The sequence below is a fragment of the Rhinolophus hipposideros genome, assembly GCF_964194185.1.
Source record: "Rhinolophus hipposideros genome assembly, chromosome: 8".
Lineage (NCBI taxonomy): Eukaryota > Metazoa > Chordata > Mammalia > Chiroptera > Rhinolophidae > Rhinolophus > Rhinolophus hipposideros.
The window spans coordinates 71,069,101-71,089,588 of NC_138054.1; the positions used below are offsets into that span (position 1 = coordinate 71,069,101).

Consider the following 20,488-nt stretch of genomic DNA (forward strand, 5'->3'; position numbering starts at 1 on the left):
CACCTCCTTGTTTCACAGACTGGTGTAGGGACACATGGTGTTCACTTCATTTTAACAGGTCTCTGATCTCATTAATTTGGTCCACAGTTAATGTTAGTTACACAAGCCATTGTAGGGTCTCTTCCATAAAACATCAGGTTATAGTCACCAAAGCACTGTAGAGACAGGTGCTCAACTCGCTGTGCATCCATCCCTCGTCTTCTCAACTGCTTCTCTACAAGTGTTACTCCATTTTGAGAATGTCGAATGACTCAGATTGGGCATTTTTGGTCTTCATCTCCTGGAGTTGTCTAAGACAGGGCTTCCTGTCCTGAGACGTGTGCACCTAAGGATAAGGGACTGAGTGGGGAGGAGTATTGTCATGACACTATCTGGTTGTACCATCCTTGAGACTGTCTTATGTCTCCTACCTTGTATCCTACTCACTGCCTGGCACATGGCCTAGAATGTAGTGTTGCCCAGCAAAGACTGAATGAATAATACCACACCTTTCAGAGCCTGTTTATATCTGTAAAATGGTGATAGTAATTCATGTCTCAGTTGCTGTGAAGCTTAAGTTGGAAACTGTACGAGGTCTGAAAGTTAAGTTCATGAACTCACCCTAGAAAAAGTGCTACATAACTCATTGCTGAATATCACTATGATCACCTTTGAAATACTCCCCTTGGGAAGCTGTGCACAACGCCAGCGCCTAGTCCACCCTTCAAAGCAATTTTGGAATTCTTTCTGGAATGGCCATCAGAGCTGTTGTCATATTACCCTTGATGTCCCGAATATCATCAAAATGTCTTCCTTTCAATATTTCCTTTATCTTCGTGTAAAGAAAGACGTCATTGGGGGCCAGATCAGGTGAGTAGGGAGGGTGTTCCAATACAGTTATTTGTTTACAGGCTAAAAACCCCCTCACAGACAGTGCCGTGTGAGCTGGTGCATTGTCATGATACAAGAGCCATGAATTGTTGGTGAAAAGTTCAGGTCATCTAACTTTCCACGCAGCCTTTTTAGCACTTCCAAATAGGTAACTTGGTTAACTGTGTGTCCAGTTGGTACAAATTCATAATGAATAATCCCTCTGATATCAAAAAAGGTTAGCAACATGGCTGCAAGAAGATTGCAAACTTAATTGTCAGACCTCATATTGCATTATGTCCAGTGCCACTCTGTAAGCCTAAGAAATTGCCGATGTTATAATTGCATCATGTTTTGCAGACCACTCCTTAAAGAGCTGTTGTCTCATAAGCATCTCAAAGTTAATATTTTTAAAAATGTGATCTTTCTTCCCTAAAAACCTGCTCATCCTCTGGTGTTTCTCATTTCATTCAGTAGAAGGTACCTCCACACACCCAGTCACTCAGGCTGGAAACTTGAAGGACTTTCCTGACACCTCCTTCCTACTCCCATAATCCCTCGAAGTCCTAATATTTCTACTTTCAAATTACATCTTAAATCAGCTCAGGTCTTACAGTTCTATAGCCAATGACCGATTCCAAGATTCCATTAACTTCTTGCCAGGATACTGCAGTAGCCTCCTGATCTCCCCATTCCTGTTTTTGCTTCCCTTCCGTCCAATCGGCACAGCAGTTGGAAGGTGACCTTTGTATAAACACAAATGGGAGGATGCCACTCCCCCACGTGAGACCTTCCAATGTCTTCTATTGTGCTCAAAATTAAGTTCAAACTCCACATGACATACAAAGGCCTTCCAGAATAGAGCTCTGCCTTTCAACCTCCTGTCCACTCTTTCCATTCACATTACACTCAGCTTCAGGGCTTTCCTGGAATGCCCTTCCCTCCACCCTCCTTTGTCTGGCTAATGTATAATTCTCCAGATGTTAGTTTCGATCTAACCCTCAAAGATGTCTTCCAGTACCACATTACCACCACTATCTTTTTTATTTATTTTTATTTTTTTATTTTTTTACCACCACTATCTTAGTTAGGTTACCTCTGTTAGTTTCCCAGTCTTTTTTTTTCCGCTTTTTATTTTTTATCACAGTTTGCCACCTTAATGTTTGTTTAGGTCATTAGACTAAATTCTGTGAAAGCAGACACCATATCTATTTTGTTAAAAAAAAAAAAATTATGCTTTGGGTAGCGCCATGCCTGGCACATAGAATATCTCAATGCTTATTAAATAATGAGTGATCTGAAGTCTGGGAGAGCTAATGGTGAAAAACTTGGAGCTGAATGTCCTACAAAGAAGCTTTCTAGTGTGGGATAGAATAGGAATGGTTGCTACGTGAGACCTTAAATCCTTGCTCTGCAAATTACAAGTGACATGACCTTGGATAAGTCATTTCCTCTGAACTTTTTTCCTCAACTGGCAAATAAGGCTAAAGTGAAATGGCTTGCTTTAGCTCACAGGGTTAGGATCAAAGGGACAAATCAATGTGAATTGATTGAGGCCGAGATAATGCTGGCTAACCCACTGCCGAAGAAGGGGTGGTGCTGATGCCACATATTATGGTCTGGCTGAGTGGGAAAGAGGCCTAGCCTCACCAAAATCCACAGCTACCAGCCCATGGGCCTATTTCAGGACCAGTGATGAGTAGCTCTGTGCTGGGACTTGTGAGGGTGGTCAGCATACAGGTGTGCTTGTGTGCCTGGCCTCTCACAGTGAGCTGGGGAAATAGGCTTTGTATATGGCTGATGTCACCTCAGATTTTTACCTCTTGAGACCCAGGTGCCAGATCTCTCCGTCTCTAGTGTATTGTCTTGGTCTGGACTATTCACATCCTTCCCATCCCCTCTTCTGTTCTCTTCTCTCACCTTAGAGGTTTTTCATTTTCAGTTTATTGATCTAGTTCTTCCCTGTGGTGGGATACATAATGGGAAAAGGGGGTTTGAAGCAGCTACAGCCTAAGGGTGATTGGCAGAAACTATGGGGCTGGACACCTGGGTTCTTTCCCTTCATTTTATAAGGAACCACGGTCTGGGATTCTTGATGGCTGGTGGGCTAGAAGTAGGGGTGAAGAGGCAGCTCCCAGCTCCAGACTGGAGAATCATGGGCCTAGTCTAAGGGGTGGCAAGTGCTGGGGCAGAGTTGGGAGTGAGGCATGGTGTAGGTTTTTCATCCCCCGTCTTTTTCTCAGAGGCTGAGGGAAGGAAAAAAGCTAACTGCCCACCCCTCTCTTTGTTTGTCTTGTCTAATTTAACTTACGTTATTTATCAAATAGACAGGTTATTTGGAAAACCAGATGGACCCAGGCAAAAATCATCTGGGTTTTCCAAATGTGAAAAATTAGGTTCTGGGGGCCCAGGAGGAAAGGCTGTGTGTGTGTGTGTGTGTGTGTGTGTGTGTGTAAGTGAGGAGTATTATGGGTACTTTATGGCTCTGTAGTCAGACAGAAATTGCTCCATGACATCCAAGCTTCTCCCCTCCTTTTTCCTTCAATTTCTTTATGATTAGAATATAAAATGAGAAAACTAAAATCTTTATGTTGATGGCTGGGAATGCTGAAAGGTTTAGTTGGCCAAGGATGAGAACATGTCAGGGGTATAGTAAAGCAACAGCTGACAGCTTTTTCTGTCTCTCCAGCTCTCACCTTCTGCAGAGCCAGTGGGTTAGTAAGAGGTGCAGGGTACAGAGATTTCTGGAGCAGAAACCTCCACTTCTTGTCCCTTCGATGTTGTTATCCCAAAACGATCGCAGCAGATATGGAAGTTAGATATTAGGGGAAGAGCTTTACCTTTCATAACTTTGATGATCAGATGGCCAAAAACACTGGGGATTAAGGGTTGTCTCTCCATTAAATTGCCAGGGAAGGAGCTAGCTCTGCAGTTAACAACCAGGAATATTAAAACCTGTGGTTCTGTTACCTCTGAGCAGCAAGGAAGGAATTGAAGCAGGAGGCTCTGGAGGCATGACTCTCGGCTGCAAGAGAGGAAATGATCTGGCTGAAAGCAGAGAGAGAGCCATCTCTCTACACACACACATGCATAAACACAGAACAGAGCCAAAACCCTTTCTGGCCCGAGGAATCTGGCAGCAGCAACAGCACTTGTCCCATTGTGAGTGTCATTATTTTAAAGTGTTATTGGCCTGTGAAAGACACTTAATAACTTGAGCTCATCGGAATAATCTGAGTTAATACTAGCTCCACAGTTGTGAGGATTAAATTAAAAAAAAAAAAAGTCAACAGTCTGCCTCCAGGCCTAGCACATAGTAAACCTCAGGGAGTGCGAGTTGAATGAATGAATCTGAGCAGTAAGGCTCCCCTGACCATTTCCAAAAGTCAGTATATAACTGAGAATTATGGGCTGTCCCATTGGACCTGGAGCCTGAGACATGATCTTACCCTGCCATTCATTTAACACATGTTTAATGACTAGCTGTGGTGTGTGGGGTAGACGCCACGATGCACCACCCCATCTTCCTTCACTGAAGGCCTTGACCCAGCTCCTGGGAGCACTGCAGACAGACAGCCTTCCGCAGTCAGCCGCTTTGGGGATTGCCTCAGCTGCAGAGAACACCTTGCCAAGATCATGCCCCTTTTCAACACAGCCCACATCCAACGACAGCTGGCCATGTCAGCTCATTTCAGGACAATTCTGAAAGGCCATTCTAGCTTCAGAGCTCCCCTGGGGGTTGGCTGAGGCTATCACGGACTTGCGTGGCAGTTCAGCTTCTGTCCTCTCCCACAAATGTCGATCCATGGGGCACTTCGTAATAAACATCCTGCATGCTAAACAGTTGGCTAGTCCTGGTGGCCCAGGCATGAGGACAGAAAAGGACAGACTCCTGTGCAGTTTCCCAGCATGGGAGGTGTTGATGCTGTCTTCTTATACCCACCAGAGGGCAGCAGCATCAAAGCAACCTGCCCTCCTGAGGCTCAGAGAGTCCGTTGGGGCCTTTTCCTGGTCCGCTCTAACTTCTGTTGCAGGATTCCTTCCCGTAGGGTGACCACTCTTCTGTCTAAGGGAAGACAACTTTCTGAAACTGTGGAGGCCTTTGTTTTGTCAGTCTCAACAACCCCCTCACCACCACCAATCCCCCCCCACACACACACACACTGTAGGCCAATCTGTCTTCCTGCTGCGACCCCTCCCCCTCGCCTCAGCGGAGCAACCTCCTTGCCCAGGATCTTCCAGCGCTCCACACTTCTTACCACCCACAATACATTTGTTTTCTGTGTGACAAGGTAATTATGAGCTTGGGGCCAGGAGGCCCAGGGGCCCGTCTGAGGATGGTCACTTCAATCTGGTTCTCCCTGTTCTGCTAACATTATTGATTTTTAGTTTTATTTATTATGATGATTTTTGTGTGCGTGATCTGTCCCTGGTGACACGAGGTAGGAAGGCGAGAGGACAAGAACACATTTATTCTTGTCACAATTTAGCTTCTTGAAACCACCTACCCACCCGACATTTTTTTTTTTTTTAATCTACTGGTTTTAGTATCTTTGTTTACCTGTCTTCTGCTGTCCCCTAATCCCCATAGTCTCCCAAAGATTCTTCCAGGAATCAGAGCTAGATGTGGTTGAAGGATGGGGGCTGGGGAGAGAAGTGGTGACAGCAAACATGGCACCTTTTGTTAACAGCCATTAACTCATCCATCAAACCTTTATTGCATTTCCATTACCTGTCAATTATTTCTAGGCTAAGCTCCCCAACTCCCTGTTTCTTTCCCATTTCTTCCTCCTGGGGTAGTCCTGAGTCAGGACAGGCTCTGTGCCTCTTTTTCTCTACAGCAGTTTCTCTGACTGTGAAATGGGTGAGAGAAAAACTTGATGAAGAACTTTTCAGAGAGAATGGGATTGGGATTGGGTGGACCCAACTCAAATTTTGCCTGCTTGTCCTTCAGGCTAGTAAAGGCCTCCCATAATGTACTCTAATCTACTTCCTTATGGGAAAGAGGAAGGGTAGGCTTTAGGCAATAAATTACAAGTAGGAGGGGGCACTCTTAACGGGGATGATTGCCATGGGAATCGACTGAGGCCAAGGGCGATTTGTGAGGCCACGTTCCCCTAGCCTGTTTACTCTGTGTGTGCCAGGAGAATGAATAAATCATTGTTCAGGGGCGGGATGCAGCTGCCGGGCTCCTCCCCTCGGCACATGCCCCGACTTCAGCTCCTCCATTGAGGGCTGCTGGAGCAGAGCGGTTTATACACCCAGCTCCCCAAATCCTATTGAGGCCTCCCCCTCTGCACGAGCCACAGGCTCCAGGCCCATTCAGCCTGGCCCTTTGTGCTGGAGGTTAAGTGGTTACATGTGGGGGGCACCCAGAAAGGACCTGTCAGGCCCTGAAAGGCTGTGCTGATACTGAACCCTCCTACTGATGAATGGGGTGGGTGGAGGAGAGGTGGGAGGCCAGCGGGTGGGGTAGGGTGGAGGAGTGGGCCTGGGGATTATGGAGCCCACAGAGGCAGCTGCTAGGAAGGGGGTGGAACAGGCACCCCCTTCTCTCATTCCTCCTTCAGCTTCTCTGTTGTGCTCTGGGGTGTTCAGCAGCCTTGGGACCTTGGGTTTGACTTTTCTGGTCTCTTGGTGGAAGAGAGGTTTGGTAGAGATCATTTACCACCTGGTGTTCATTTACCACTAGAGTGCATTGGGGAGAAAGAGTCTACAGTACCTTTTATTCTTCCAGCGGCTCCAAAACACCCCTCAGTTTCTTCTTTTTCCCTTGAGGTGTGGGAGGGCAGGTGGGTGGCAAGGATTCATGTCCTAGGTTCATTTGGACACTGTCCCACTGAGCTTTAAAAGCTTCCTGGGAGCCACTTCAGGAGCTGTTCAAGGTGAAGGTTCAGGGGAGGAGAGATGATCTCAAACTGGGTGTATTACAAAGATTTTTGCCTGAAAATAAAAGATTCTTAGGCTTCAAAAAAAAATTTAAAACTTCATATTTGATGTACCTCCCTCTCATTTATAGCTGAAGAAACAGTCATATTGGGGGTAGGAATGGCCCTGTCTTACCTAACGTGATCACACAGCAATTTCTAGATAGAATGGCACTACCGTGTTTTGCCAAGAATAAGACCTAGCCAGACAATCAGCCCCAATGTGTCTTTTGGAGCAAAAATTAATATAACACCTGATATTATATTATATTATAATTATATTATATTAAAGACCCGGTCTTATAGTAAAATAAGACTGGGTCTTTATAATATAATAATATAATATAATATAATATAATATAATATAATACCCGGTCTTACTTTACTATAATAAAATTTTACTTTTGCAGTAAAATAAGACCGGGTCTTATATTAATTTTTGCTCCAAAAGACACATTAGAACTGATTGTCCGGCTAGGTCTTATTTTCAGGGAAACACAGTATATCTTTAAGAGGCAGAGGACACATGGATGAAGAAAATGAGTTCACCAGCTTTGTGGGCCTTCCTTTCTCAAGATGAGTTAATTCTGGGGAATGATTTTCCCTCTAATCTGCCTTAAGGGCTCTCTGATATATCAATTATCCTCCAGAACTGTGCCTGATCTTGGGAGTCCAAGTAACAATATTTACATTATAATGTTTTTTAACAATGTTCAATGCGTATTATCCTTATGTAATCTAAAAAGGTTAAAATGATTGATTTGTCTAAATTCCCTAAGCTATGTGAGGAGGTTGGCAGATGACAGCTCAGGAAAAGAAAGCAGGTAGCAAGCAATGTAGCTTGTACTCCAGAACTAGAAGCCTATGCTTTGTTCTGATGTGAAACTTTTGGGGGCTTCCTGAGTTATTTCCCTGCTGCCCCCAGGAAGAAGCCCAGCTCCTGGGAATGGTAGTCAGACCTTTCACCACTTGGCCCACTTTATCCTCCAGCCTCATCTCCTACCTCCATTTCCCCATAAGATCCAGTCACACTGGCCTCTGTTGTCTGAAAACACTCTAAACACACACGCCACATACAGTCTCCTCTGCCTTCTCCTGCTTTCTCTCTGTGAGCTTCTAGTCATCTTTTAAAGCCTGGCTCAGATATCACCTCTGTGAAGCCTTTCCTCACCCTCTTACGTACTCATTACTTTTGCCTTCCAGCTCCATTTCAGGGCCTGCCACATTGTATAGCTCACTCTTTTTCTATTTTTCTTTCTAAACAGGGAGCTCCCTAAGGCCACCACCAGCTCTAATTCCGCTCTGAATCCCCAGCACAGTACTTGGCACAAAGTAAACACGCCATAACAGTGTGCTGAATGTGAACAAATTGACGGGAAGGGGCAGGTCTTTGATGTTGAAACACCTTGATCTTACCATTCCTTTCTTCCTGGGAGGACTAACATTCAAAAATTATCTGCTTATAGAGGAACTCATGCCTGTCCTAGTTCCTGGAGTAGACATTCCTTTCACCTTCCCTTGTTTCCTTACCCGACACCCCAGGCCCCAGGGCCAGGACCTGGCTGGCTACTTGCTGCTAGCGTCTCTTGGCTCTGACTTCTGTCTGCTTGCCAAGATATCTCTCTCTGCTGGATCTTCGTGATGGGCTGGCCCGCTGCAGATCCCTTGTCAGGCTGATACTGACCATTTCTGGTGATTTCGGTGTGTCTGCCAATTAAGTCTCCGCAATCTAAGGAGTTGGATGGACATAGTCACAGATACCGCTTCACCGAGGGTGACAGCTTCCCTGGTATCCTGACTGAGGACGCTTCTGGCGAATGAATAACAGACATCTATACATCTGCTTTTCTGTGGTCATGTAGACACGAACGCCTCTGCCTTCCGGGGGTTTTTTATTCTCCAGGCTCCCAGCTCTTTGAAAGTTATGGAGTGGCCAGGCCCACTGTCTGAGCACTTACTGCATTAATTATACAGTGCTAGAGTATCCCATACAATATTTCCCTTCACTAAGAAAAGAGAGGCTACAGTCTGATGCCCTTGGAATTCACTGGACTTGTCAGGTATTATGTTATTTAGAACAACTAGCTTTATAGAAAAATGGAATGCACAATTGATGACTTGGCTATGCCAGATTGGGTTCTGCTGTGCCGAGCACAATATAGGTATTAAATTAACAATCAGTATATAATTGTTGGTCTTTTGTAGCCAGAACACATAAAAAGAGGTAGAGATGGGTGTGATACCTTCCATGATTGTACTTAATGACTTTCTCGAAGAGTTTACTTCCTGTCTCTGATATCCTGGTTCTGCCGGCCAGGAGGTTTTAGCAGCTAGGGAGGAATGTTTCTAACCAGGGAACACAAAGATGATTCCACTGCATTTCAAACTCCTCATAATATAAGAGGAACAGAAGAAAGGAGGTTACAGTGTAGGCTGATCTGATAAAAGCTATCAAGGGGAAATAGAGTTGCTACTACTTAATGAGGGCTGAGAGGTTCATGCATGAGTGGGACCCAAGGGTGTTCTATTAATCAGCATTCTTTTGATTGCTAGTGAAAGAAATTCCACTCAAGTTAGGCTTGGTAAAATGAGGGCCTTATTGGAAGGTATACAAAGGCCTCAGGAAACAACAGGGACTGGAACCTCACGAGGACTTCTGTCTTTTGTCTCTACTTCTATGTGTCAACATCATTTTCTCCTACTAAAAACTGACTTCTACTTGCCAGAGAATGTGAATGTTACAGCTTACATCTTCCCTGCTTTGTCTTCCTTTAATTTTATTTCAGAAAGTCCCAGAGAAGGGCTCTGACTGACTCACCTGGAGTGGGGAGTTCTATCCCTGGACTCACCAGGCTCCTGTTTAACCCACATGATTAGAGCTGGGAGAGACAGAGCCAAAGGAGAGGTGGGGCAGAGCTGTTCTGGGCCCACCAAACATTCAGATGACATTATGGCTGGATGGCATGGGAAGATTTGCATAACTCCAGACCACTGAAGCTCAGAGCCTTTAGGATTGAGGGTTTGGATCACCTCATAAGGAAGCAAACTCCGGCTGAAGGCAAGGGGAACTTGCAGTTGTTAAAGGAAAAGGGAAGACTAGTTAGGTCTTGGAACCTGATGTAGAAATAGGGCTGAGGTCTCCACCTGTATATTCTTAGCTGGGAGAGTGTCCAAAGTTTGAGATACTTGCTTTCTCCCTTTTATTTCATTTTCCCTCTTAAAATAGGAGTTGTCATAATCACAAAATAGTTTTTTTCTTCTTCCACTCTCCTTATTTTTGTACATAGGATTTGTTGGTGTGATTTAATGTGCCATTTAGTCTCTAAGTTGCAGAATGGTGAGTTGGAATCAAGTTGAAACTGGAAGAGGACGCCCCATCATGGAGATCACAGAGTTGAATTTTTCCCCATTAAAAAAAAAAAAAAAACAAAAAAGCAGCAAAAGAGAGGGATGAGGGAAAGACAAGGTATTTTAAATTTATTATGGTTCAAAGATGACTCCATATTAGTTTAGTTTAATTTTGAAATGGGGTGCTGGGTACATGAGGAAGGTGTAGCCAATTGTGTAGTTTGCTCAGTAAAATGGGGATGTGGAAGGGACCTTCTGGAAGCTCACTGTATCTTCTTTCTGAGGTTGCCTTAGTTAAGAACTTAATTTAAGAAGTCTTAAGTTCCTGAACACCAGCCATTGCTTTTTGGTGTTTATCATTAAAGTCAGCAATTACTCTGTTTTCTTTGATTGCAAACTGGGCCCCCAAGCCCTCAATTCCCCCAAGGAGGAAGAAAGTGAGGGGATCAGGCTTCAGTAAGTGGAAACTGAGAAAAGCTCACTGCACTGGCACCAGAGAGGCATTCGTCGCCCTGTGGGAAGCCACCCGGGCCTGGGTGCAGGACAGTAGCCCCATGCCTGACCCAGAGTAGATTTTCTTTCCTCTCTTAAAATCGTAGCTTTCATAAGTGGCTTTAACAACTAAGCGTAAAATGAATACAGAATTTCCAATTTCCAATTGTGACAGAGACTATGAAGAAAAGAAACAAAATGCCCAGCGATAATATAAAAGGGGGTCAGAGAAGGTTGATCTGAGAAGAGATCTGAAATATGAGAGGGGGGAGAGAATGTTAGGCAGAGGGAACAGTGTTTGCAAAAGCCGCATGGCAGGCAGAGAGAAGCGTCAAGCCCGGTTGCAGAGATGGGGCGCAAAGGCTGAAGCCGGAGAAGCAGACAGGGCAGGATGATCGGAACTCTGGGGCTGCTGCTTTAAGGATCTACCTTCCAACGGGTTTTTGGCAGGAGGGTGGTGACAGGAGCAGATTTTCATTTTGAAAATGTCAGTGTATCCGCAGTGAGGCAAGCCGATCAGAGAGGCCCAGTGAAGGCAGTTAGGAAATAAAGCTGTACCTGCAAGGCCTCGGTCAAGGCTGCGGAGGGCGAAGGAGCGGAGGCGGCTCCCGCGCTCCGGCCTCCGCGCGCGGCTCCGCGGGAAACCGAACCGGCCCACGTGGGCCAGGCGGCCCCGCCCAGAGCGCTGACGCCGCCCGGCTCCGCAGTCCGCAACTGGGGCTGGTGCACCGCTCCGGACCCCCGCACCCCACGCCCGGGTCCCGCGTGACGCCCAGGCCGAGGGACCCCTCAGCCCCGAGGGACGAGTTCCCGTCGCGGGTCCCGCGGCACCAGAGCCAGGCGCGCTGGGCAGACGCCTCCAGGCGGTGAGTTCAGACACTGAGGTTCGGGGGCGAGGAGGGAAATCGCAGCCTCGGCCCAGCTGCCCCGAACGGAGAGATTAGGGAAGGATGGTCTCTATCCTTTGTCTCCGGGGGTAGTCTTCCTCTTCCACTAGGCTAGGCAGGAAAGGAGGCCGCTTCCCCCTGTCTTTACAGAATCACCCTTCCCCCTACCCACCCACCCCTCAACCCCGGCAGACTGCGGATTAGCTTGCAGAGAAGCCTGACCCCGGGTGTCTGGGTTTCCATTTTACCCCCTCTGAGAACCCTGCTATTCGTAGCACCACCCTCACTGCATCCCAGCCTCCTTCGTGGCCCCGCCCAAGTTTAGGAAAAAGAAAACATTTGGGCGGGGAAGATCTACTGGCACCTTGTTTAGCAGGGAGGGAGTTGGTAGGTTATGAGGGGATGGTCCCTACATCATTCCCCCAGGACTTCTGCCCACTACTGGATGTGGGGAGGGTCTCCCTGCCACTTCCACTATCCTCTCACTCTTACTGATCCCACATTTTTCTAATCCTAGTAGTAGATGGTCAGCAGAAACCTCTTGTCAATTCAAATACTAATTTTGGTAAAGCTGGTTGTTGGGGAGGAAAGAAGAGCGTAGTATGCCCTCCCTTCAGGGCCTCAGGATGGAGCAAGCTGGAGGGACACAAGATGGTAGGCATGGAGGGAAGGGGACAAGGTCCAAGAGAGGCTTGTCTGTGCGTGTGTGGGTGGGAGGTGGGGGTCTTCCTTGGGCAGAGGAGGGAACTGAACCCAGTTCTTCTAGGCCTGGGCAAGCAGCAGTAGCGTCCTAATCCTACTGTCGGCCCCCATCCATGAGTATAGGTAGCCCGCTCTCTCACCCCCATTTACTCACCCAGCAAGTGTGGACTGACACTTGCTTAATGCCAAGCTCCATGCTGTCTCCTAGAAATACGATGGAAAATAGAGGAGTTCCACGTCTAGTCAGGCAGCCAGATTTATGAACTGCTTTTACAAGAGAGTTAAAAAAAATTGAATAGACATTTACTGACCACCAACTATGTGCCAGGGACAAGAAAAAAACATGAATAAGACAGTGTGTACCCAGGGCTGTGGGCACCCAAAGGGAGGCACTGTTTATGTATATTGGGGCAGTGGGGAGAATTTCAGGATGGCTTCAGAGACGGGATATGAGAGCGGAGTTTTGAAGTACAAAAAGGAATTTGCTGGGTGGAGAAGGGAGGATCTTAGAGAGCAGGAGAGAGGAAAGGTATGGCAGGCTAAGGGAACTGTGTGAGGAGAATGACGGTGCATTCTGAGACCTCTGAGCAGTTAGGTGCAGTGGGAGGGGCAGAGCATCTAGAGGCAAGTCTGGAAGGGTAAGCAGGGCCGGATGAGGCACAGCCAGGCAGGCCATGGAGAGATTTAGCAGAAGTTTAGGGAAGGAGTGGGAGCTGTGACCAATCAAATTTTCATTTTTTTTAAATAAAGCTTTTTTCTTTCTGTTTTTAAAGATTTTATTGGGGAAGGGGAACAGGACTTTATTGGGGAACAGTGTGTACTTCCAGGTCTTTTTCCAAGTCAAGTTGTTGTCCTTTCAGTCTTACTTGCGGAGGGCGCAGCTCAGCTCCAGGTCCAGTTGCCATTGCTAGTTGCAGGGGGCGCAGCCCACCATCCCTTGCGGGAGTCCAGCTGGCAACCTTGTGGTTGAGAGGATGTGCTCCAACAGACTGACCATCCTGGAGCTCAGCGGCAGCTCAGCTCGAAGTGTCATGTTCAATCTTAGTTGCAGGGGGCAGAGCCCACCATCCCTTGTGGGAGTCAAGGAATCCAACTGACAACCTTGTGGTTGAGAGCCCACTGGCCCATGTGGGAATCAAACCGGCAGCCTTCGGTGTTAGGAGCACGGAGCTCCAACTGCCTCAGCCATCGGCCTGGCCCCTCAAATTTTCATTTTTAACTGCAGGCAGAAAGATCAGTGAAAAGGCTGTGGCATTCAGTAATCCAGGTAAGAAATGGCCTGAACCAAGTGAAAGTCAGGGGAGATGTATGTACATAAACACAGAGGTTTTTAAGAGGAAGAATTGTCAGTGTTTGGTGGCCGATGAGATGGCAGAAGAAAGCAGAGTGAGTCCAGGATGCTTTCAAGTTTCTGGTTGGAGTGACTGAATGGAGAGTGAGGTCATTTTGCTAAGGACACTGAAGATGGTGAGCTGTGTAGAATTTGAGGAACCTGTGGTTGGTTGCAGAGTTGGGTATCAGTTGGATCTGAGCTGGAGATAGATCTGAGAATCAACAGCATATGATAGTTGTTGAAGCTACAGCAGAGGATGAGGTCACCTGGAGGAGAAGTGCATAGGATGAGAAGACAACATGCCTCAGAGGGCTGAGGGAAAACGCTCTGCAGGAGACCGAGAAGTAACAGTCAGAGAGGAAGGAGGAAAACCAGGAAGGGAGATGTTAGCAGAGACCAGAGAAAGGGACTGAGAAGGAGCAGCCAGGCTCCCGCTTACTGCCTTGTCCCTGCAGCTAGGTTGCCTGAACTCAGGTATCCCACCCTGTCCTGCTCTGACTCGTTCTTCTGCTTCTCCTCTACAGACCAGATGTTCGCCATCCAGCCAGGGGTGGCTGAGGGGGGCCAGTTCCTGGGGGGCCCACCTTCTGGAGTATGTCAGCCTGAGTTCCAACCAGATAGCAACTCCAACTTCATGGCAAGTGCCAAGGATGCCAATGAGAATTGGAGTGGGATGCCAGGCCAAGTGGAGCCCATTCTGATGAAGAAGTCCGAGTTGCCCTCTGATAACCAGTCCTTCCAGGCCCCTGGACTTCCTGAGGGGGAGGTCCGAAGCCCACCAGAAGGGGCAGAGATCCCCAGAGCTGAGCCGGAGAAGATGGGTGGTGCTGGCACAATCAGCTCCCCTCTGGAGGACAATGGCTATGCCAGCAGCTCCCTGAGCATTGACAGCCCTAGCAGCAGCCCTGAGCCTGCTTGTGGGACCCCTCCAGGCCCTGGCCCTTCAGATCCCTTTTTGCCCTCGGTGGCCCAGGCTATGCAGAAGCTGCAGGCTCAAGAACGCTACAAAGAACAGGAGAAGGAGAAGCACCACATGCACTTGGTGATGTACCGTCGCCTGGCTCTGCTCCAGTGGATCCGTGGTCTGCAGCACCAGTTGATTGACCAGCAGGCCCGCCTGCAGGAGAGCTTCGATACCATCCTAGACAACCGGAAGGAGCTTATCCGCTGTCTCCAACAGAGGGCAGCACCATCCAGACCCCAGGACCAGGGCTAAGCGTGCCTCCACAGGGTGCAAGGGGTATCTGTAAATACTTGCAGGCATGAATGTGGTTGTGCGCAAGTACATGATTATTAGCTGGTATGAGTGCAGCTAAGGATAAGTGAGTAGTATGTGCTAACATGTAGTGGATATGTGCAGGCATGTAGGAATCAGCACCTGTGCACCAGCTTTCATGTGCGGTGTGTACACATGAGCTAACTTATGTGCAAGCCTATGTATGAGTGTGTCCATCTGTGTACGTGTAGCATGTATGTAAGAGGGAGTACACTTGTATATGCATATACAAGTGTGGCTAGGCACCCAGAAGTGTGTGTATATGAGTATATGCATGAGTGAGGATGTATAGTTGACCCTTGAATAACACAGGTTAGCATAGGTTCGCTTATGAGTATATGTGGATTTTTTCAATAAATATGTATAGCACTGTAAGTGTATTTTCTCTTATGATTTTCTTAATAACATTTTCTCTTCTCTAGCTTACTTAATAGTCCTGTGTTTCCCCGAAAATACTAAGACTTAGCCAGACAATCAGCTCTAATGCATCTTTTGGAGCAAAAATCAATACAAGACCTGATCTTATTTTACTATAAGACCGGATCTTTATAATATAATAATATAGTATAATATTATACTATGATTAATATAATATAATACCGGGTCTTATATTCATTTTTGCTTCAAAAGACGCATGAGAGCTGATGGTCCGGCTATGTCTTATTTTCGGGGAAAACAGTAAGGATAATAGTAAGTATATGGTGCATATAACATACAAAATATGTGTTAATCGACTTTATGTTATCAGTAAGGCTTCCAGTCAATAGGCTATTTAGTAGTTAAATTTGGGGGAGTCAAAAGTTATACACGGATTTTTCACTGTGTCAGGGGTCAGCAGCACTAAACCTCGTGTTGTTCAAGGGCCAACTGTATATGCAAAAGATGTGTGTGCCTATGAGCGAGTTTGAGTGTGCAGGCTTGTGGTGGGTGTATGTGAGGGAACCCTTGTGTGTGCAGGCCTATGGGTAGGGATACATGTGTGTAGGTGCAGGCATGGGAAGTGTGGATTAGGAATGTATTTGCAGGCAGACTTGTGAGGAAGAGTGTGCAAGTATATGTTCAGTTGCACATGTGGAGCAGCCATCCATACCCTATGTTACCCATGGCCTGCCATAGCCTTTTTCCTCCACAGGGTCCCACTGCTTCCTGGAAAGAGGGTGACCTGCTGTCATTTATCTGAGGCTTATGGCTGATCCATTCTCTTGGGATTTCCCAGGCCACCTCTCCTCCCTCTCCTCTCTCCTCCCAGACATTGCTTTGCTAAGACTGCTGTCCCGGATGATGGATTTGCTGTAGGTGGTCGCTGCTTTAGCCTGCCATGGCTTTTTGGCTGCAATTTTGCCAGGGCAATTGGTATAGAATTAATTTCAGGGAGGGGAGCTGGGGGTGGTGATCGATACCATGGTGGGAATGCGGGGCAGGATCAGAGAAGAAGATAGGGGACTGTCCCTCTTGAACTCTGCCTTTGGGTACATGGGAGATGGGGATGGGGGAGATAATGATGGCAGAACCCTGTGAAGAATAGGAGAATGGGAATTCTAAAATACCAGTTCCAAATAAACCACACCTCTCCACCTCAGAGGAGCTTTTGCAGACCATACTGACATAAGCTTCTGATGAAAAGAAATATGTGCTTATAAGCTTGCAAGGAATGGACAAGGTGATCCCAGGGTGTTGGGAAAAAAATCTCACTTCCCTCTCTCTGTCTCTACTTCGTATGCCTCCCTGGCTTTAACAACACTGGATGTTGAAGGAGTTTAGTCCGTTTCCCTGAGATTAGCCTGTCTGGGCCAGGAGGAGGCACAGTTCAGCTTTCAAGGGTGGGCAGGAGCAGTGTCAGCCCAGCCTCTGGAAGCTCTTAGGATGTTGGGTCATACCCTCGTCCATGACTGTATGGCCCTTTGAATGGGGGTTGACAGGTTCCAGCAGAAGCTCTGTGAGATGGAAAGTGGGTGAGTTCTGGGGAGAGCCAAGGACAAAGGTAGCCAAGCAATGTTTTTTGCTTCTGAGCCAAGAGGATACAAAATCCTGATGGGTGAGCCGTGGTATGGATGTCACCAACACTGCCTCTGGCCCTTAGTCTGCCTATCTGCAAAATGTGGGGGCTCTTTCTGATGAGTCTAAAGAATTCCATTCCTGATGGGGGCGTGAAACAAACAGGGAGTAAGGCTGAAGCAGTGACCCTGGGACTTTGTGTCTAACTCTTGCATGTTGAGTGTAAACCAAGATAAATAAACTGGAACAGAAAAATGCATTTCTTTTTTTTTAAAGGTTTTTGTTAAAAAATATAGCTAACATACAACATTATATCAGTTTCAGGGGTACATCACAGTTATTCAACATTTATATACCTAACGAAGTGATCACCATAAATCCAGCAACCATCTGACACCATACTATGCTATCACAATATTATTGACTATATTCCTCATGCTGTACATTACACCCCCATGACTTATTTGTTTTATATGTGGAAATTGGAACCCCCATTCCTCTTCACCTTCCACCCCCTTTTTAAATTTTTCAATGACATGTAACATTGAGTATTGTTATGTATTAACTTCAGGTGTATAGCATAGTGGTTAGACATTTGTGTAATTTAAGAAGTGATCCCCCTGACTAGTTTAGTACCCACCTGGCACTATACAGTTAATTAACATATTATTGACTATATTCCCTATGCTTTACTTTACATCCCCATGACTATTCTGTAACTACTAATTTGTACTTCTTAATCCCTTTACCTTTTTCACCCTTTCCCCCAAACCCTCTCCCATCTATCACCCCAATAAATCTAGTACCCATCTGACACCATACATAGTTGTTACAGTATTACTGACTATATTCCTTGTGCTATACCCTTCATCCCCATGACTACTGTGTAACAACCAATTTGTATTTCTTAATTCCTCCCCCTTTTCAACCACCCCCCCATCCCCCCTCCCATCTGGCAACTATCAAAATGTTCTTTGTACCTATGAGTGTTTCTGTTTTCTTTGTTTATTCTTTAGATTCCACATGTAAATGAAATTATATTGCATCTGTCTTTCTCTGACACTCAGAACAATACTCTCCAGGTCCATCAATACCACTGCATATGACGAACTTATTCCCTTCCATGGCCAATCCATATTCCATTGTATATATGTACCATTTCCTCTTTGTCCAGTCATCCATCAATGGACACCCAGGCTGCCTCTACATTTTTGCTATTGTAAATAATGCTGCAATGAACATATGAATGCACACATTCCCTCAAAGCAGTGTTTTGGGTTTCTTCAGATAAATACCCAGAAGTGGGATTACTGGGTCCTTCTTTGTCTCTTGTTATAGACTTTGTTTTAAAGTCTATTTTGTCTTTTTGTCTGGTATAGGTATTGCTACGCCAGCTTCCCCCCTGCCCCCATTTTCATGAAATAACTTTTCCATCCCTTTACTTTAAGTTTGTGTCTGTTTTTCAATCTGAAGTGAGTCTCTTGTAGGCAACATATGTAAGGGTTTTGTTTTCTTATCCTTTCAGCCACCCAATGTTTTTGATCAAAGCATTTAATCCATTTACATTGCAAGTAATTGTTGATAGATATGTAATTATTGTCATTCATATTTTTTTTTTGTTTTGTCTTAAAGAAGTCCCTCTAAAATTCCTTGTAGTACTGGTTTGGTGGTGATGAACTCCTTTAGCTTTTTCTTGTCTGGGAAGCTCTTTATTTGTCCTTCAATTTTAAATGATATCCTTGCTGGGTAGAGTATTCTTGGTTGTAGGTCCTTACTTTTCATCACTTTGAATATTTCCTGCCAATCCCTTCTGGCCTGCAAAGTTTCTGCTGAAAAATTAGCTGACAATCTTATGGGATCTCCCTTGTAAGTTACTAGTTGCCTTTCTCTAGCTGTTTTTAGGATTCTTTGTCTTTAACCTTTTCCATTTCAATTATAATGTGTCTTGGTGTGGGCCTGTTTGAGTTCATCCTATTTGTGACTTTCTGCACTTCCTGGACTTCCATGTCTATTTTCTTCTCTAGGTTAGGAAAGTTTCCAGTCATTATTTCTTCAAAAAGATTCTCAATCCCTTGCTTTCTCTCTGGTACCCGTATGATGCGAATGTTGTTATGCTTGATGCTATCCCACAGGTCTCTTAAACTATCCTCATTTTTTTGTATTCTTTTTTCTTTTTGTTGTTCCAATTGGCTGTATCTTGTTACCTTGTCTTCCAAATCACTGATTCGATCCTCTGCTTCATCTAGTCTGCTGATGATTCCTTCTAGTGCATTCTTCATTTCAGTTATTGTATTCTTCACTTCTGACTGGTTCATTTTTATTGTTCTATGTCTTTTTTTTTTTTTTAAAGGTGGGTGCAGCTCACAGTGGCCCATGCGGGGACTGAACCGGCAACCTTGGTGCTACCAGCACCACACTCTAACCAACTGAGCTAACCAGCCACTCACTCTATGTCCTTTTTTATGCTTGCTATCTCTCTGTTGAAGTTCTTGCTAAGTTCCTTGAGCATCCTTATAACCATTGTTTTGAACTCTGGTAGATTGCTTGCCTCCATTTTGTTTAGTTCTTTTTCTGGAGTTTTCTTCTTTCATTTGGGACACATTTCTTTGTTTCCTCATTTTGGCTGCCTGTGTTTATTTTTATGTATTAGGTATATCTGCTATGTTTCCCAGTCTTGGCCAGATAGCCTTTTATAATAGGTGTGCTGTGGGGCCCATTGGCACGGTCTCCCTGGTCACCTGTGCTGGGTGCCCCAGGAGTGTTCCTTCTGTGGGTTGTATGTGCTCTCCTGTTATATATAGCTAAACCTTGATTGCTATTGGCATGTTGGTGGGTGAAATTGACCCTCAGGCTGATTGGCTGTGGGGTTTGCCCATGTCCACAGCTTATGGGCTACTATGGAGGGGGAGTACCCCACAGAGCAGGATTCACCCCAGCCAGCTCTGCTGCCTGTTGAGACTGCCCCTTGTGTGTGCTGCTTGTTGAGCTAATTGGGTCATGTTCTGCTATGGTCTGAAGCCCACCTCCAACTATGTTGCTTCTGGGGCTTCTTGGGTGGGGCTCCGGTGCAGGCCCAGGTCAGCCACTGCCTGTGATTGGCCAGTTACTACCAGGTAAGAACTACAAAATGATCCACGATTGTTCGCTGCCTGAGCTAAACCTAGAGGTGCATGGGAGAGGCCACACTGTGAACTGAGGATGGCTGCCACCAATACCAGGCCTGGGGTTACTCAACAAATGCTAGGATACCTGGAGACCCACTGCCACCTGCCAGCTTCCTTAAGGTTCAGCCACTGATAAAGCCTCATGCAGTACACAAGTTGAATAAGGCAGAGTCTCAGGGAGTCACTAGAGTGTGAAGAGTTGTGGTCACCATGTTAATGTAGACTGGTTTGGTGCCAGTGCTGAGTCTGGAGCTACTCAGAAAAAGTCTCAGAGCACACTGAGGCCAGTCACTGCCTACCTGAGGCCCGTGGTCTCTGATAGTTTTCCAAGAAAGAGTGCAATGTGGGAGGGGCTGGTTACTTGCAGAGAAAGTGCCTCCACCTGTGAGTGATTTGGGTGGGGCAGGGTCCCAGTTGAGTCAGCAGGGCAGAGCAGCAGAGCTCACCAGGTCAATCAGATTTAAATTCGGCCGTAAGCATAGGGGGCGGACTTAACATAGGAAAGATGGCGTCCA

At 46.1% G+C, this 20,488-nt stretch overlaps 1 protein-coding gene across 1 annotated transcript; it reads left to right on the forward strand.

Moving 5' to 3' along the window:
- The first annotated feature begins 11,311 nt into the window (after positions 1-11,311).
- LOC308500756 (UPF0500 protein C1orf216) lies at positions 11,312-17,917 on the forward strand. Its single transcript, XM_081056075.1, has 2 exons — positions 11,312-11,482; positions 14,063-17,917. Exon 2 carries the CDS (start codon positions 14,068-14,070, stop codon positions 14,752-14,754), a length of 687 nt encoding a protein of 228 aa, XP_080912201.1. The 5' UTR covers positions 11,312-11,482; positions 14,063-14,067; the 3' UTR covers positions 14,755-17,917.
- Positions 17,918-20,488: the final 2,571 nt, after the last annotated feature.

Coding starts and splice junctions, on each gene's coding strand:
- LOC308500756 (XM_081056075.1), top strand. CDS start 14,068: ATGTTCGCCATCCAGCCAGGGGTGGCTGAGGGGGGCCAGTTCCTGGGG.